Raw genomic sequence first — 14,202 nt, 5'->3', positions numbered from 1 at the left:
TAAATGATCTCAGATCTAAATCTACCTGACTCATCATTTCTGCATTGGATTTTGTTTCGTTGCATTTTCCTCATTGAATTCTTGATGTCGATTGGTTCATGTTGCCCACTTCAGCCTTCTGCCATCTGGATTTTCTTTCACTTGAAGTGGTTTTCATAAGCCATTTGGTGGTTTCTTCATTTCACCTTCACCATGTCTTTTCCCCTCTCTTTAGGTGTTTTGTATGGATGTGTAAATCAGCTGAACCTTAAAGGCCACACCTAGCCGTCATTCACATTCAGACCAGTCAGTCTCCCTCCTGCTGCTCCTCAGACTAACAGCTGCATGTGAATGAAGCTTCCTTGGTCGTCGTTATCAAAAACACCAAAACACCCAAAACTCAATTCAGTTGTCCATTTATTTAAAACATTTCGATATTAAAAAAAAATGAAAATTACACATTTGTGGATTGCTCTATGTACAAAAACATACATTCTTTATAATCTACATACAGTTTACATGGTTGTTGGTTCACTGCAGCCGGCCGGAGCTCCAGGTTACAGTCACAGCTCTGTGGGAGGAGCTGAGCAGTTCATTAAAGGCACCAGGACACATTTCATGTCACACAGCAAAATCATAAATAGCTTTTGCCTTTGGCAGTGATCAGAAACTGAGTTCATTCAATGCTGAGAGATTTTCTTTCACTTTTTACATATGAACATAAGACATTGTACATACTAAGGCTTATAAAGAAATAAATACAAGGCTTTAAAAACACAAGAACTTTGCACAATTTGTAGGCTGACTCCCTACGCAAGTCAAGTTTCCCAGGAATGTAACTCCAACAGCAACCAGGTTGCAACAGCGACAGGAAGGGGATTATTGAGCCACATAAACTCTGTGGGGGGGGGGGGGGGGGGATGGGGGGGCGTTCAAAACAGCTTCAGGTTTCAGGAGGTTGTACAGCATAACAGTTGACTGGATTAATCCTATGGCTCATGTAGCTGCACAGCACAGCTAACTAAGAAACACTTTCCTTACGTTTGAGAGCGCAGACTCAGCTTTCAGACAATCAAAGTCGTCTTTTGGTCCCAAGTGGTCGAGATGTGATTAACATGTGATCACCGCACCGTCACCAAGACTTTTAATATTCACTGGACTTGGTGATTAAAGTGATTCTTAAAGCAAATTTAGGCAGGGACCTTAATTAAAATATATAAAAAAATGCCATTTTTTGATTTTAACAAAAAGTGGAATACTGTCTAGAGCTGGGGAAGTGAAAGCACTGATCACTGCTCCCCTCCTCTAAATACAACATCTCATTGTAATAAACGTCTACCTGAAGAAAATGAGTCGTTCCTCATTTCCGTTTACCCAAGGATCAGCACCGCCTCAGAGGCTTTTCAAGACCTGATTCAACTGAACAGCACCAGTAAAACTCCCAGAATGCTTCACGCACATGAAACGTACCGTTTCACCTCGAACTGAAACAGAAACACCGGAGCGTGGATTGGAGCTGCAGCTTCCCTGCCAGCTTCTCCATTTAACATCAATGGAAGCACAGGAGCTGGTAAACGCTCCTTCAGGCAGGACAGACTGAATTTCGCCTACGGGTGGCTGAAATTCACAAACCACTTTTAGCATTTTAAATCAGTCAAATATAATTTTTTGAAATCAAAACGAACAAAAACACTCCACACGATGGTCAGTTATCTGCCAAAATGGCTGCCTGAGAACCTGTGACTCCTGACAATCTCTATGTTTGCTTTTTATAAAACCACAGAAAAACAGAAGGGGACTGAATGAAGTACTGCATCTGATACCCAATTTAGTGTAAAAGAAATTCAAAACGTGCTACATAAAAGTTGGCGTTTAAAAGCTCGTTTCTCGACATCCGATTGGTCGGGAACCGATGACGCGGGCGGCCGCCTCCCTGGCGGAGCGGAGCGGTGGAGAGGTAGAGCCCGGCTCAGGGATTGGTGGGTTTCTCGGTGCTGCTGGGCGGAGTCAGGACGGCTCCCGCGGGGCCGGGCGACAGCTGGCAGTCCGGACTGTCGATCTGCCGCTCCTGAGCTTTCCTCTGCAGGGAGAGAAGACACACATGAGGAACGAAGAGGCTTCTTCTTCTACTGAATACAGTCTGGACTTTGTGTGATTTCTTCACTCTACCAAATAGAATCCATGCTATTCCTACGAGCCTAAACAGTTTGTTTCTACATACTGGATGTAAAGTCACCTGCCATTTGGATGCTTCTTATATCCAAACCAAGCCGGTCTGGAGTTTCATGCCAATTTCCTTTTACTCAAGGTTACTTTTTTATTCTTTAAGTCATAATGACATGAAAAATAACTTTTTCACCTTTTTAGCTAATTTTAACTATGATACCATACACCTATTTGACAATTTATGCCCCCCCAAAATGTATTTTCTTGTATTTTCTTTTTTTATCAAAATCTCATTACTTCTCCTTCCTGGAAAACAATGTATCTTTAATGGTGACCTCATGCAGCACCAGGAGGCGTAAATAAAACCTCCAACCAATAAAACATCATAGATTTTTGCCCCTAAATCAAACTGACTCTCTTTCACTAACTGATCTCCCATTGGTTTAAACTTTAAAATGACCCCTCCCTGCATTATGTCAGCAGGAAATGCATCAAATTACAGAAGCAAGATGTTCTCAAAATGCCGTTTCACTGTGACTTTAATGTCAGCTGTCCAGTGACTGCCTGCATATTTGCATATTTCAAAAGCGAGATTAGAAACTAAGCATCGGCCATTTTAGTGTGTCATACAGCACTTTTTTCAAGGTTTACACAATATTCTACTTGGAAGACTCTGGACTGGCTCTGGTCTGGACCACAGCAGTGCACATACAGTATAACGGTCTGATATAAAGCTGTCATGCTCACCAGGAGGTCCAGGTAGTCCACATGCGTCTGGATGTTGTGTCTGTCGTCGGCTTTCACTTTGGGGAAGTTCTTGAGCTGGGCTTTGGGCTGGCCCCGCAGAGAGTCCATGAAGGGACTCATCCACCGCACACAGGGGGCCACGCTCTCCCACGTCAGGCCTGACAGGAGAAGAAGAGAAGAAGAAGAAGAAGAGAGGAAGAGGTTAGGAAGCTGCAGGGGATTCAAGATGGAGGACAGACAAGGACAGGCATCAAGAGAGTAGAGGTGCAGGAATGGAAAAAGTGCTAATCTGCGTGATTCTTGTCTTTATTCAGTCTCCATCTGTGTCCCTCAGCCTCACTGTGGTGTTTCTGCACTGCACTTCCCACAGATCACCTGTCAATCAAACAGTGTGGGCGGAGCTTGGATTTCCTGTTGCTGCAGTTTGAGTTTCTCTTTTCTTTGTCTGTTCAGCTCATGCCAACTACCCAGTTCTGTTGCATTAAAGACTATGAATAAAAGTCTATGTAGTTTAGTTCAATTTAGGCAATTTAGTAGAAGTGAAGAGATAGAAAAGGAATAAAATGCAGTGATAAAGACTGGGAAAAATGACAAATTTGTGCCGGTGAGTTAAACATAAAAGCCTAATTTCACCATAATTTCACTTGAAAAATAGGTCTTAATAAACTCAAATTTCATCTACTCAATTCATGACATTTTTTAGATATTAATTCAGCTTTTTACTGCTGTCAGTTTAAAGAAAAACAGACCAATGAAGTGCAATATTCTGTCAATAACACACACACACACACACACACACAGTTGCAACTCCCTGTGTACTGAGCGGCTTTAAACACCGATCCAGTCTTGGCATCTTATTATAAAAAAATCATTATGGAACCAAACCCACCTGAAACTTTATGAACGACTTCGAAGGAGGAGAAGTGGCAGAAGGCGGCAGCAGCAAGAACGCTGTAGGAGTAATCCAGCGAGTTCACATCCATCATACACAGGTCCAGCAGCTGCAACACACACAGGTCAAAGGTCAATACAGTGAGGCTTTGGATACAAACAAAGATCAGTCTCTGGTGTTTTCTGTCAAACGCAGAAGGAAGAAAAGTCATTTTAGTCTGTAGTAGCTGTAAAATGAGCCATCACACACACACACACACACTGCAGGTCTAACAGCTGTAGTACTAACACAGACTCTTAGTACTATGTTTTGACATGGACTGTTAATATTTCTATTTTTTATTATCCTTACTCAGCTATTTTTATCTATTTATAATGTAATTTTACTAGACAAATTTGTATTTTCTATGTTTTATGTAAAGCACATTAAATTTGCCTTGTGTAAAGTTTGAAAAGCCTATCATAAACATACTGAACGATTTTGAAAAAATATCTAATTGCCATTATTTTGACTGATACTGCAATTGCCATATGATTTGTGATATTAGAGGGAATGATAATTTTTATATCATTATTCTCATTTTCATTGAAAAACGTATTAAAATGATTATGGTGTGATTTTTGCGGGGATCTGTACCAAACAAAGATGTTTTCTTAAGTCTGTAGAATATGATGTGTAGGCCAGGACATCTCTGCAGCACCACAATATTTACTTTAAAATGGTGTTTTGACACATTTCGCCTTTAACAAATATTGCGCCTCCTGCGATTTGAAAATTGCAGTAGGCCATATTGCGATTTCGATAAAATTTCGATTAATTGTTCAGCCATACTGACGAGCATCAAGCGTTTTCATTAAAATAAACTATTAATCCATTCTGTATGATTGGAGTGTTGACAGTGCCTCTGAGCAGAGCTGTGACAGGAACTTAACACAGGTGCGTGTGTGTGTGTGTGTGAAGCTACCAGGTTAACATGCATCCTGACGGGCTGCAACACACCCTGCAGCCAGACACCGAGTCTGGCTCCAGACCTGCAGGTGAACTGACCTGTGTGATCTGGATGTAGGCGTCCTGAGAGAACTGAGGAACCAGGAAGCAGTCTCCGTCGCTCTGGGCCTCGACCTGAGCGTACAGCTTCAGCCAGGAGATGGGAGTCTCCGGACAGAGGTTCCAGTCCAGCGCCTGGAAGGGGGGGGGGGGGGACCGAGACCAAGGTCAGTATTGATGGAAACAAGCGATGAAAGACGAGAATCTCACATATAGTCGGTGGCTTTGTATTCAGACAGTGAGCTGAAGTTGGTCTTTTAACAGCTGAAGTATTGGGACACTAGACAACCAGCTCCCTGTCTCCACTCTTTCACCATTGACCCTACTGGATATGAATAAGGCGACATGCCAAGTCTACAGCTAAGCACTTTATGTCCATCTGCTCCTACATCACACTACTATAATTGGAGAGCGGTTTGTGTGTTGCACCATGGAGGAGAGGAGAGGAGAGGAGAGGAGACGAGGAGAGGAGACAAGGAGAGGAGAGGAAGAGAGGAGGAGACAAGGAGAGGAGTGGAGAGGAGAAGAGGAGACAAGGAGAGGAGAGGAGAGGAGAGGGGAGACGAGAGGAGACAAGGAGAGGAGAGGAGGAGGACGTTTGCTGTTGCGGGAATCCTGAAGAGTGTGTTTCAACAGTGTGTGTGTGTGTGTGTGTGTGTGTGTGAGTGTGTGTGTGTGTGTGTGTGTGCCTACCTTCAGGATGATGAGCTCTGTGCGCTGGATGTCCCACATGTCGCAGGCTCCGTCGGTGACGTAAGCAAACTCGTGGATTTTAGGAGGGTAGATCTCCTGGAGAGAGGAAGGAGATGACCGGAGTTATTAGTTAAAATCCAGAAAACATAGGATCCAGAAAACATGAGCTTATCTTAACTCATGCATGCAAGAGGTGAAATTCTGATAAATTTTTAGTGTGATTGGTAAATATTTGTTTTCTACCAGCTAGTTTTTTAAAAGCTAAACCAGCAGTTTATATTTTGCCTTCTACTGCCATTCTACAGTCTTACATTAAAACGTGTTTAAAAAAAGAGAAATGTCTTGTGATTGATATCATTTCGTTTTTAAGTAACTGAAGTATATTGCCGTACTGTTTTTTAAGGTTTTCATGTTATTAATAATTAGAGATAATATCGTATATCGAGATAATTTCGTAGGGTCGTACCTCTGTCTTGGAGGCGATGAAGAGCGCGGTGATGCCGATGAGCTGCAGGTAGTCCTTGTTGACGTTTTCCTGAGTCAGCATGAAGCGGTCGAAGTAGTCCTGAGCCAGGTAGGCCGTCTGCCGGTGGAGGCAGTACACCTCGCTCACCTGCACACAAAACACCTTCATCAGTCTGGGTCTCAGTGGAGCGTTTTAGTGTCCCATGATGCTCTAAATGTTTCAGAGGCTTTTCCACCCTGACAAGCAGAAAACTTTTTTTGCATGAAAATGGTCAAAATTAAAAGATATTGACAATCCGGAACTTAAACTCCATGAATTATGGTTTTGATCCAAAAACAATTACAACAAAGAGTAAAGAGTTTTGAGTGGAGCTGCAACGATTAATCGATTAGTTGTCAACTATTAAATTAATCGCCAACTATTTTGATAATCGATTAATCGGTTTGAGTAATTTTTTAAGAAAAATAAGTCAAAATGCTCTGATTCCAGCTTCTTAAATGTGAATATTTTCTGGTTTCTTTACTCCTCTATGACAGTAAACTGAATATCTTTGGGTTGTGGAGAAAACAAGACATTTGAGGACGTCATCTTGGGCTTTGGGAAACACTGATCCACATTTTTCACCATTTTCTGACATTTTATAGACCAACTAATCGATTAATCGAGAAAATAATCGACAAAGAAAATAATCATTAGTTGCAGCCCCAGTTTTGAGAGTCAGCCTCTTCAAACAGAGATCCCTGCCGACAGCTAGAGGTGGCCATGTGAAATAAGTAGAACATATGCAGTACATGTAATCTGGTGAAGGTTTTCATCCAAAGCACGTTACATTCGAACCCCAAACTCCCTTTCCATTCAGTTTGTTTCCTTGCTCCCCCTCTCACCTCGAACAGCCAGTCCAGCAGGATGGCCCTCATCTTGGGCTGCATCTTGGGGTGCTGCTGCAGGTAGCTCTTATCATGGACGTACTTCAGCTCTTTGTTCAGCATTTTGATCCAAACATCGTCTGAACTGGCCCAGCTGGAAGAGACAAAGAAGTTTACCATCTTGTTGTTTTGTTCATTTCAAGGTGAGATTTCTATGAAAGCGTAATGCATTCACTTGAGAAAAACATTTTGCCCTGTTTTTCTGAATTAATGAGATATCTCAGAATCCCAAGAGAAGCTCTCATTCCTACTTGAGAGCTCGATTTCATGGAAGCAAACATGTCCCGCCTGTTTAGTTTAATCCAGTTTATTATAAAACTGGAAACGAATTATCTCGTTAATTCAGAAAAACAGGGCAATTTCTTTTTTCTCAAGTGAATGCATTACGCTTCCGTAGATTTCTTTATCAGTCTTGGATTTATTTCTCAGCTGCATTATTTGCATTTCTTTCTGTTAATCATATTTTATAGTTTTTTTTTGCCTCACTTCTCTATGTTTTAGCATTAAAGTAATGATGTAAATTGACCGGTCAACACTCAGTTGGAAGGGATTCATTTACGGAAAAGTTCTCAGCTGCTTTTACATATTTTACATTTAAAAGACCTTTCTATGCTGAGGGGGCAAAACTGAAGGGTTTCACTCCAAAAAAAAAAACGCCACTTGATGTTCATTGTTCTACATTTACAAACCGAAACAGGATTCATTTCTAATCTAAGTTTTACTTTCATGCCAGAGATCACTTTGACAAAAGTTGTGTCACATTAATCAGATGGTTGACGGCTCATTTTGGGATGAAACTCTACAACTGGGTCAATTCACAGATCGTTAACAAAACCATTAAACACACTGCGAATACAAAGTTGGGTGGAGACAGGATTAAGGGTTTAAGAACAAAAGACAGAGCGGCTCAGTGAAGTGGCCTTACTGAGGTGTAACACACACACACACACACACACACACACACACACACCTGAGGCAGGGGATGGGCGAGGGCTTGATGAAGAGGTTCTTGAATCTGTACTGCTTGAAGCTGGACGGATCTGTGGGCTCCAGCTCTTTGTGAGGAGTTTCGATGAGGAGGCAGGGACTGGCTCCGTCCTGCGACCAGCACTTCTGAAACACACACACACACACACACACACACACAGCAGGAACATGAATACAAACATTCACAGTTTACACATTCAGCCAGCGCTCTGATCCAGAGTGTCCTGGAGCAGTGGTTCTCAACGTGGGGGTCGGGACACCCCAGGGGGTCACAAGATAACTTTGGAAGGTCACAAGATTATTTATGGGATAGGAAAATAAGCATATTTCTACTATACACATTTATTATCCTGTGTAATTTTTTGATTTTTCACAAATTTGTTTTTTTTTCCCCGTTGTGAAATACTGAATAGTTTTGGTTGAATGCAGCTTGTGACAGGAGTCTCTAGTAGACATCACTTCGTTTTAAGGGGGGGGGTCACGAGCCAAAAAGGTTGAGAGCCGCCGTCCTGGAGTGAGCTGAACAGAGGAAGCTTCGTTTCCCAGACCACCAGCATTACAAGCAACCAGCAGTAAGGAGGTCAGGGGTCAGAGGTCACAGCACCCAGACAAAAGATGGAGCAAATATTCCTGTGAGACTAAAATGTTAATTCTGATTGGCCAGTGAAGGCAGGCACACAGAAGCCTGGCTGCTATCTCTGTTCAGACCGCTGTGTCACATCTTATAATCCCTCCACAGTCAGGAGCTGCACTCCTTTTTGTGGATTTATAATCAAATTAAGTGGCGCCGCCTTCTGGTCGAACAACGTTACTGCAGAGAGTCCTGCTGGACTCGTTTTGGTGGAAGCTTGTGAATGAACTTGAGCTTGTAATAAAGTCATTTTAAATAAATATTTTGAGTCAAATGATTACAGTCTTTGGGAATTAGCTGTGGAATAAGCAGGATAATATGCAGAGAGATCATTATTGTTACTTAAGGCCCTTCAGGTTGATTTCTGCTACACATCTGGCTCTTTATTCACATTATTTTGTATTAATGACCGGTTCACTGTACAGTATCATTTACATAGGAAAGGCTAGGCTCTGAAAAGCCAGGGGAAAAAGCAACAAAACATATAAATGCAACCATACAAACACACATTACATGTAAAGTGGAGTAACAAAATGGCTGCTCTTGATTTAGTAAACTCCCACCATGGATGATGATGATCACAAGGGTTTACTGGAATTTTCCCACTGTAAACTTGTGTGCAAATCTGTTAACTGTAAATACATGTCCAAACTATACTATACTAACCATAAAATTAAAACTATAAAAAAAAAAAAAAGATAAAAGGAGGTTGGAATGAGGCAGGTCACAGTGAAAAGGGAGGAGGCACAAAACACAGATAATGAACTAGTAACAAAACACACACACCCCATCACAGCTCTTATCACACACACACACACACACAGTCTTTCATTCTTTCAAAATTGATGAAGAGGTTTTAGAAAATCGACGTGAGGTGGAGACACTGACCTGTATTTCATAGCTTTGTTTCTTGGCAGCAGGTTGTAGTTTCTTTTTGGAAGGCTGGAGGAGAAATAAAAATAGAAATGTTAGTGGTAGCAGCTACAACATTATAAAAAAAAAAAGCATTTATCTAAAAACAGAGTCTACAAAGTGCTTTAGAAGACAGAAAAATGGTAAAATGTATAGGGAGACAAAATAGGGCAAACGTTCAAAATAAAAGTGGTTAAAAATGAATATGATCAAAAATCAATCAATCAATTACATGAAAGCAAGTCTATCAAAGTTAGCAACAGTATTTACTCGACACAGGAACTCAAACTGCTAATATTTAACGGCACAAACCTCTGATTTTCTTTTCCTGGATGTGATCTTGGTCGTCGGTGCGTTCTCGTCTCTGGCTTGCAATGTGATGCGACCGCTGGAATAAAACAGCACAGATTCAAATTGAGCATTATCACTGGGTATAAATGATCAGGTGCAAAATAACCAGTACTTTACATATACAGTATAATACAAGTCAGGGGTTCCCAGACCTTTTACATGTGAGGCCCTCAAATAGATATGCATTAAACCACAGATTTCCATTTGATCAGAAGTCATTTTTACATAGCCTATTGTCACTGTCGCAACAAAACATTGCATCTCCAAAATGTTTTAAAAAAGGTACAACAGCCTTATTTTTATGTTTTGAGTTTTCCCAATGGAGTTTTGAGAGGATTTCATGAGCCTGATGGATGACCATGTAATCCTTCAACCGAAGTTAATATTGGAGTTTTTGAGGTTTTCACATGACGGCAGTGATATTCTAAATAAATAAATAAAAGCTAAAACAAATTTGAGCTGTTCCTCATTTCTCTGGCGACCCCCTGGACCACTGACTCCAGTTTCAGCGGCTTACCTGCGTCTAGACATGGTGTTGACTGTAGTTATGGCTCCGCTGCAAAGGAAAAGGGGACAGATTAGATCAGATGTAACTTTAAATGATTCCTGTGAGGGAAAATTGGGTCATTACAGCAGCAGAGAACAGGAAACAGTAAAGGAAAACACAACAGAAATCAACCAGGTCATTATATAACAAGTCGGTAAGGCTGGGGGCCGACAAACGCAGCAAAGCATGATGTTGCAGACGCTAAATATCACCCTGGTGGTGTTGGCCTGTGTAAAATAAGCTCCAGTGAATAAAATTAAATTAAATATTCCTTATTTTGTTTGGGACCCCCTGAAACCCCTCCAAGGACCCCTGGAGGATCCTGGAATCCAGTTTGGAACCACTGGGCTCAACTATCACACATATACAATATTTTAGAAGTTATCTTTGTGAAATTGGCCTATGATAGCCCAAAGGTAAATTAACTATTCATATAAATAAAGAGCTAAACTAGCAAACTAAAAACAATACTAGCCAGTACACATTAAAATGCTGTTAACTTCCACTGAATAATCTAAGTTGAATTAAAATATTCTCCATTTTGTATGGGACCTCCTGGAACCACTTTAAGGACTCCTGGAGAACCCTGGAGCCCAGGTTTGGGAACCACTGAGCTAAAACATACATACATTACATTTTAGACTATGTGTTATCTCAGTAAAGTTGACCTGTGACCGTCCAGAGGTTAAATTAAACTATAAAATAGGTCATGAGCAAAACTACCCAGATAAAAATCAATAGTACCTAGTGATATCCAGCTAATAACGCTAAAGCACCGCATGCAAATATCAATATATACTACATTTTAGAGGCTAAATGTTGTCTCGATAGATTTATCTTGGTAAATGGGTAAAATAGTAATAGATGCATAATAAGTAAGGAGCCAAACTAGCCAGCTAACATCAGTACTAGCTTGTGGTAGCCAGCCAAAAGGAGGGGGGCTGGTTGTGAGTTGCTTCCTAGTTTTCAAACAAAAAAACAGCTTGAAATTATAATTTTTCAACCAGGGTTTCTTATCTTCAGCGAAGAAGAACAATCCCTCGTCAGTTTAAGCATAGTTTTAGCGTGTAAAAACGTGTAAATATGAAATATATTTTAATATTCAAAGTCAAAGACGCGCCAAATTACGAAGCAAAGCGGGAGGATTTGAGCCCTGCCTCCCTGAAGCTGCTCCAGGTCTGCGGGGGGAAACCGGTCGAAATGTCCGCTAAAATATAATATTACTACTTTATACCACTCAGAACTGCTGTATTAAACTGCTAGGAAGTAGACATTTACATCCTAACCCCCTGGAAAGTCCACAAAGTCCCATTAAGTCCAGCTAACCCGAGTCCACAGCGAGGCTAGCTTGGGGAGGGCAGCTAGATTAGCCAGTTTAGCCCGGGTACAGCTAACTAGGTCAGTGATAACTTAACCCCAATATGCAGATACACTTATAATCTAACGGTTGTGCATGCTTACACTTGAATATTTACATGTTTTGAGCAACCCAGACAACATAGGAGAAGATAAGCTGATTCTGTTTCTGTAATAAAGTATAAAAGTTACAGGAGGAGCCTCATGGTTGTTTAGGTCAACGTTAAGTCCATTCAAACCTAAAATAGCAGTTTTCACATAGATTCACCACCAGAATAAAATACACGATCCAAATGAAGTTAAGTTAGGTTTATCTGTAGCTGCGGAAACTCCTTATAATGCCAAAGTATAAGTCCAAAAAGTTATGGAAGCTCCTCCATGCTTGTTTAGATTAAAGTGAAGTCCAGTAAACCCAAAATAGCCCACACAAACGGATGGACCGTGAGCAAAATGCACGATGCAAACCTGAGGAAGATTTCGGCTGTGCAAATATATATACACAAGCTTGAAAAATCTGAATATAATAGGATAAATGTGAGTCCCAGCTCGGTGGTCTTACCTCCAGGATGAAGAATAGCTCGATGAATGGATCAGCTGTGGCGCCGGCGCCAACCCTTATATCCTCATCTGCCTCCGGCCAGTGCGCATGTGTGTTCCCGGTTCACATAAACGCGCTAAATGTTCAAATCTGAATTACGATTATCGCAACCGCGCAAGAATACGAGTTTATATGGCTTTAATTTGCCCTCATTAATGATAAGACATCTTATCAGAGCCGTTAGGACGCGGTTAGACGTGTCGTTCACCGGGTTTAACCGGACTCTACGTTCATTTTAAGCACACAGCGAATCGTAGAAAGGTTTTTTGATGTAAACACCGCTTTCCTTACTTTCCGGTTAAATTTAAACGACCCGGTAGACATACAGCTGCCCTTTAACACGAGAAACGCTTTGAGATTTTAGTCCTGTATCGACTTATTTGTTAGTTTTTCGCAGCGCCGAAAACACTTCCGCGTTGTGTTCCCGCCCGTAGGAGGAGCTCCCGAGCCGCTCAGCCAATGAGGAGCGGGCTGGGAGAGAGCGCGTGCTGCCTCGCCGGGTTGTAAACAAAGTGAGCACGTGGAGCTGCTGTCAAACACTCTGCCAGCTCTGCTCTGACTCGGTCTTCTATTAGAAGAAAGTTTTGGGGTTTTTTTTTGTTATTTTGAATACGACAGAGGCAAGGAGAGACAACTGCAGTTAGTTGATTCTATTATATTAATGGATGAATTTCATATTCATGCATGTACGTTTATGGATAAAAGCATTTTGTCTTCATCATCTTAATTTTATTGATAGCTACATTTCATATTCACAAATGCTAATTTACCAAAATCTAATATCATTGCTCTGGTCGGTGAACTCAAACAACACATGAACACTGTCTCACTCTTCAAGGTCTTTGTATGATGCTTGTAAAACAAAATCACAATTTCTGTTAATAAGAGGCAGTTTTCTGTCTTCAGATAGTTTAGAATAGCAATATGTAGTAAATGAACAAGAAAGAAATGTAACAGAAAAGACCTTTATATTAAACCGAGGCAACATTATAGTAGTAACAGTAGTATCGGCCACAGTAGTAGCATTGTTATTATTGTCATTATTATCACTAGTAGCAGTAGGCCTAATAGTAGTAGTTGTAATGGTAGTAGTAGCAGTGGTAGTAGTATTAATGGTATTTATGATAGTAGTAGCAGAAGCTGCAGCTGTAATAGTAGTAGTAGTAGTTTTAAAAAGTTCTATAAAAAATAAGTTTATTATTATTATAGTAGTATTAGTAGTAATAGTAGTAGCAGTAGCAGTAGTATTAGTAGTCTGATTAAGAGTTACCATCCAGAGCACTATGTCACCCGTAACCTGACCAGAGCACAGAGTCTGTCTGTGCCCAGTTCAGAGGTGGTATCTCGCCTCCACTTCCACTCAGTTCCAGAGGAGAATAGAAAATATCACCTGTGTGATCTGGGAGAGGTTGAAAATGAAATGCACTTTTTGTTCTATTGTCCGTTATATCACAATCTTAGATATAGGCTTTTCCGTAAAATGTCTGCAGAATGTCCTGATTTGATTTCTATGTCAGTACCTGTTTACAGACAAAGTGTTTCACCTAGCTCAGTTTGTGTTAATGCCTACCAACAGCAGGAGGGGCTTTGTGTTTGATGTGTTAACGGCACAGTCTGAACCTCAGATGTGCCTAAGTTATGTTTTATAGCTGTAATGGATGGATCTAAGGAGCAGGGCTGTGTTGATATTTGGTTTGACATGGTTTGACATGTATGGAGCTGTATTATATTTGTTCTTTCGCTGTCACTATGTTATTGCTCTTGTTTGTTATGTTTGTAGTGTCTTGTAAGCCCATGTGGGCTGGCCACCTTTTGGTGCATGACACTTTGAAAAATAAATTACTTACTTACTTACTAGTAATAGTAGTAGTAGTAGTAGTAGAAGCAGTAGTAGTAGTAGTAAC

General features: G+C 40.9%; 1 protein-coding gene across 1 annotated transcript; it reads right to left on the bottom strand.

The window, feature by feature from the left end:
• Positions 1-425: 425 nt before the first annotated feature.
• Positions 426-10,328, bottom strand: ccne2 (cyclin E2). The gene is made up of 11 exons (XM_071547148.1): positions 10,315-10,328; positions 9,759-9,834; positions 9,423-9,476; positions 7,887-8,029; positions 6,875-7,010; positions 5,991-6,137; positions 5,525-5,620; positions 4,832-4,966; positions 3,782-3,893; positions 2,893-3,050; positions 426-2,059 (listed from the first exon to the last, which is right to left on the bottom strand). The coding sequence occupies exons 1-11, from the start codon at positions 10,326-10,328 to the stop codon at positions 1,949-1,951; spliced, it is 1,182 nt and encodes a 393-aa protein (XP_071403249.1). The 3' UTR covers positions 426-1,948.
• Between the last annotated feature and the right edge of the window lie 3,874 nt (positions 10,329-14,202).

This window comes from Centroberyx affinis, unplaced genomic scaffold (assembly GCF_046629955.1).
Source record: "Centroberyx affinis isolate AG114_WGS23_722 - 3 ecotype Tasmania unplaced genomic scaffold, CSIRO-AGI_Caff_v1 ptg005692l_1, whole genome shotgun sequence".
Lineage (NCBI taxonomy): Eukaryota > Metazoa > Chordata > Actinopteri > Beryciformes > Berycidae > Centroberyx > Centroberyx affinis.
Note: the sequence above shows the minus strand (reverse complement) of the source record. Positions and strands in the feature narration are given on the sequence as shown.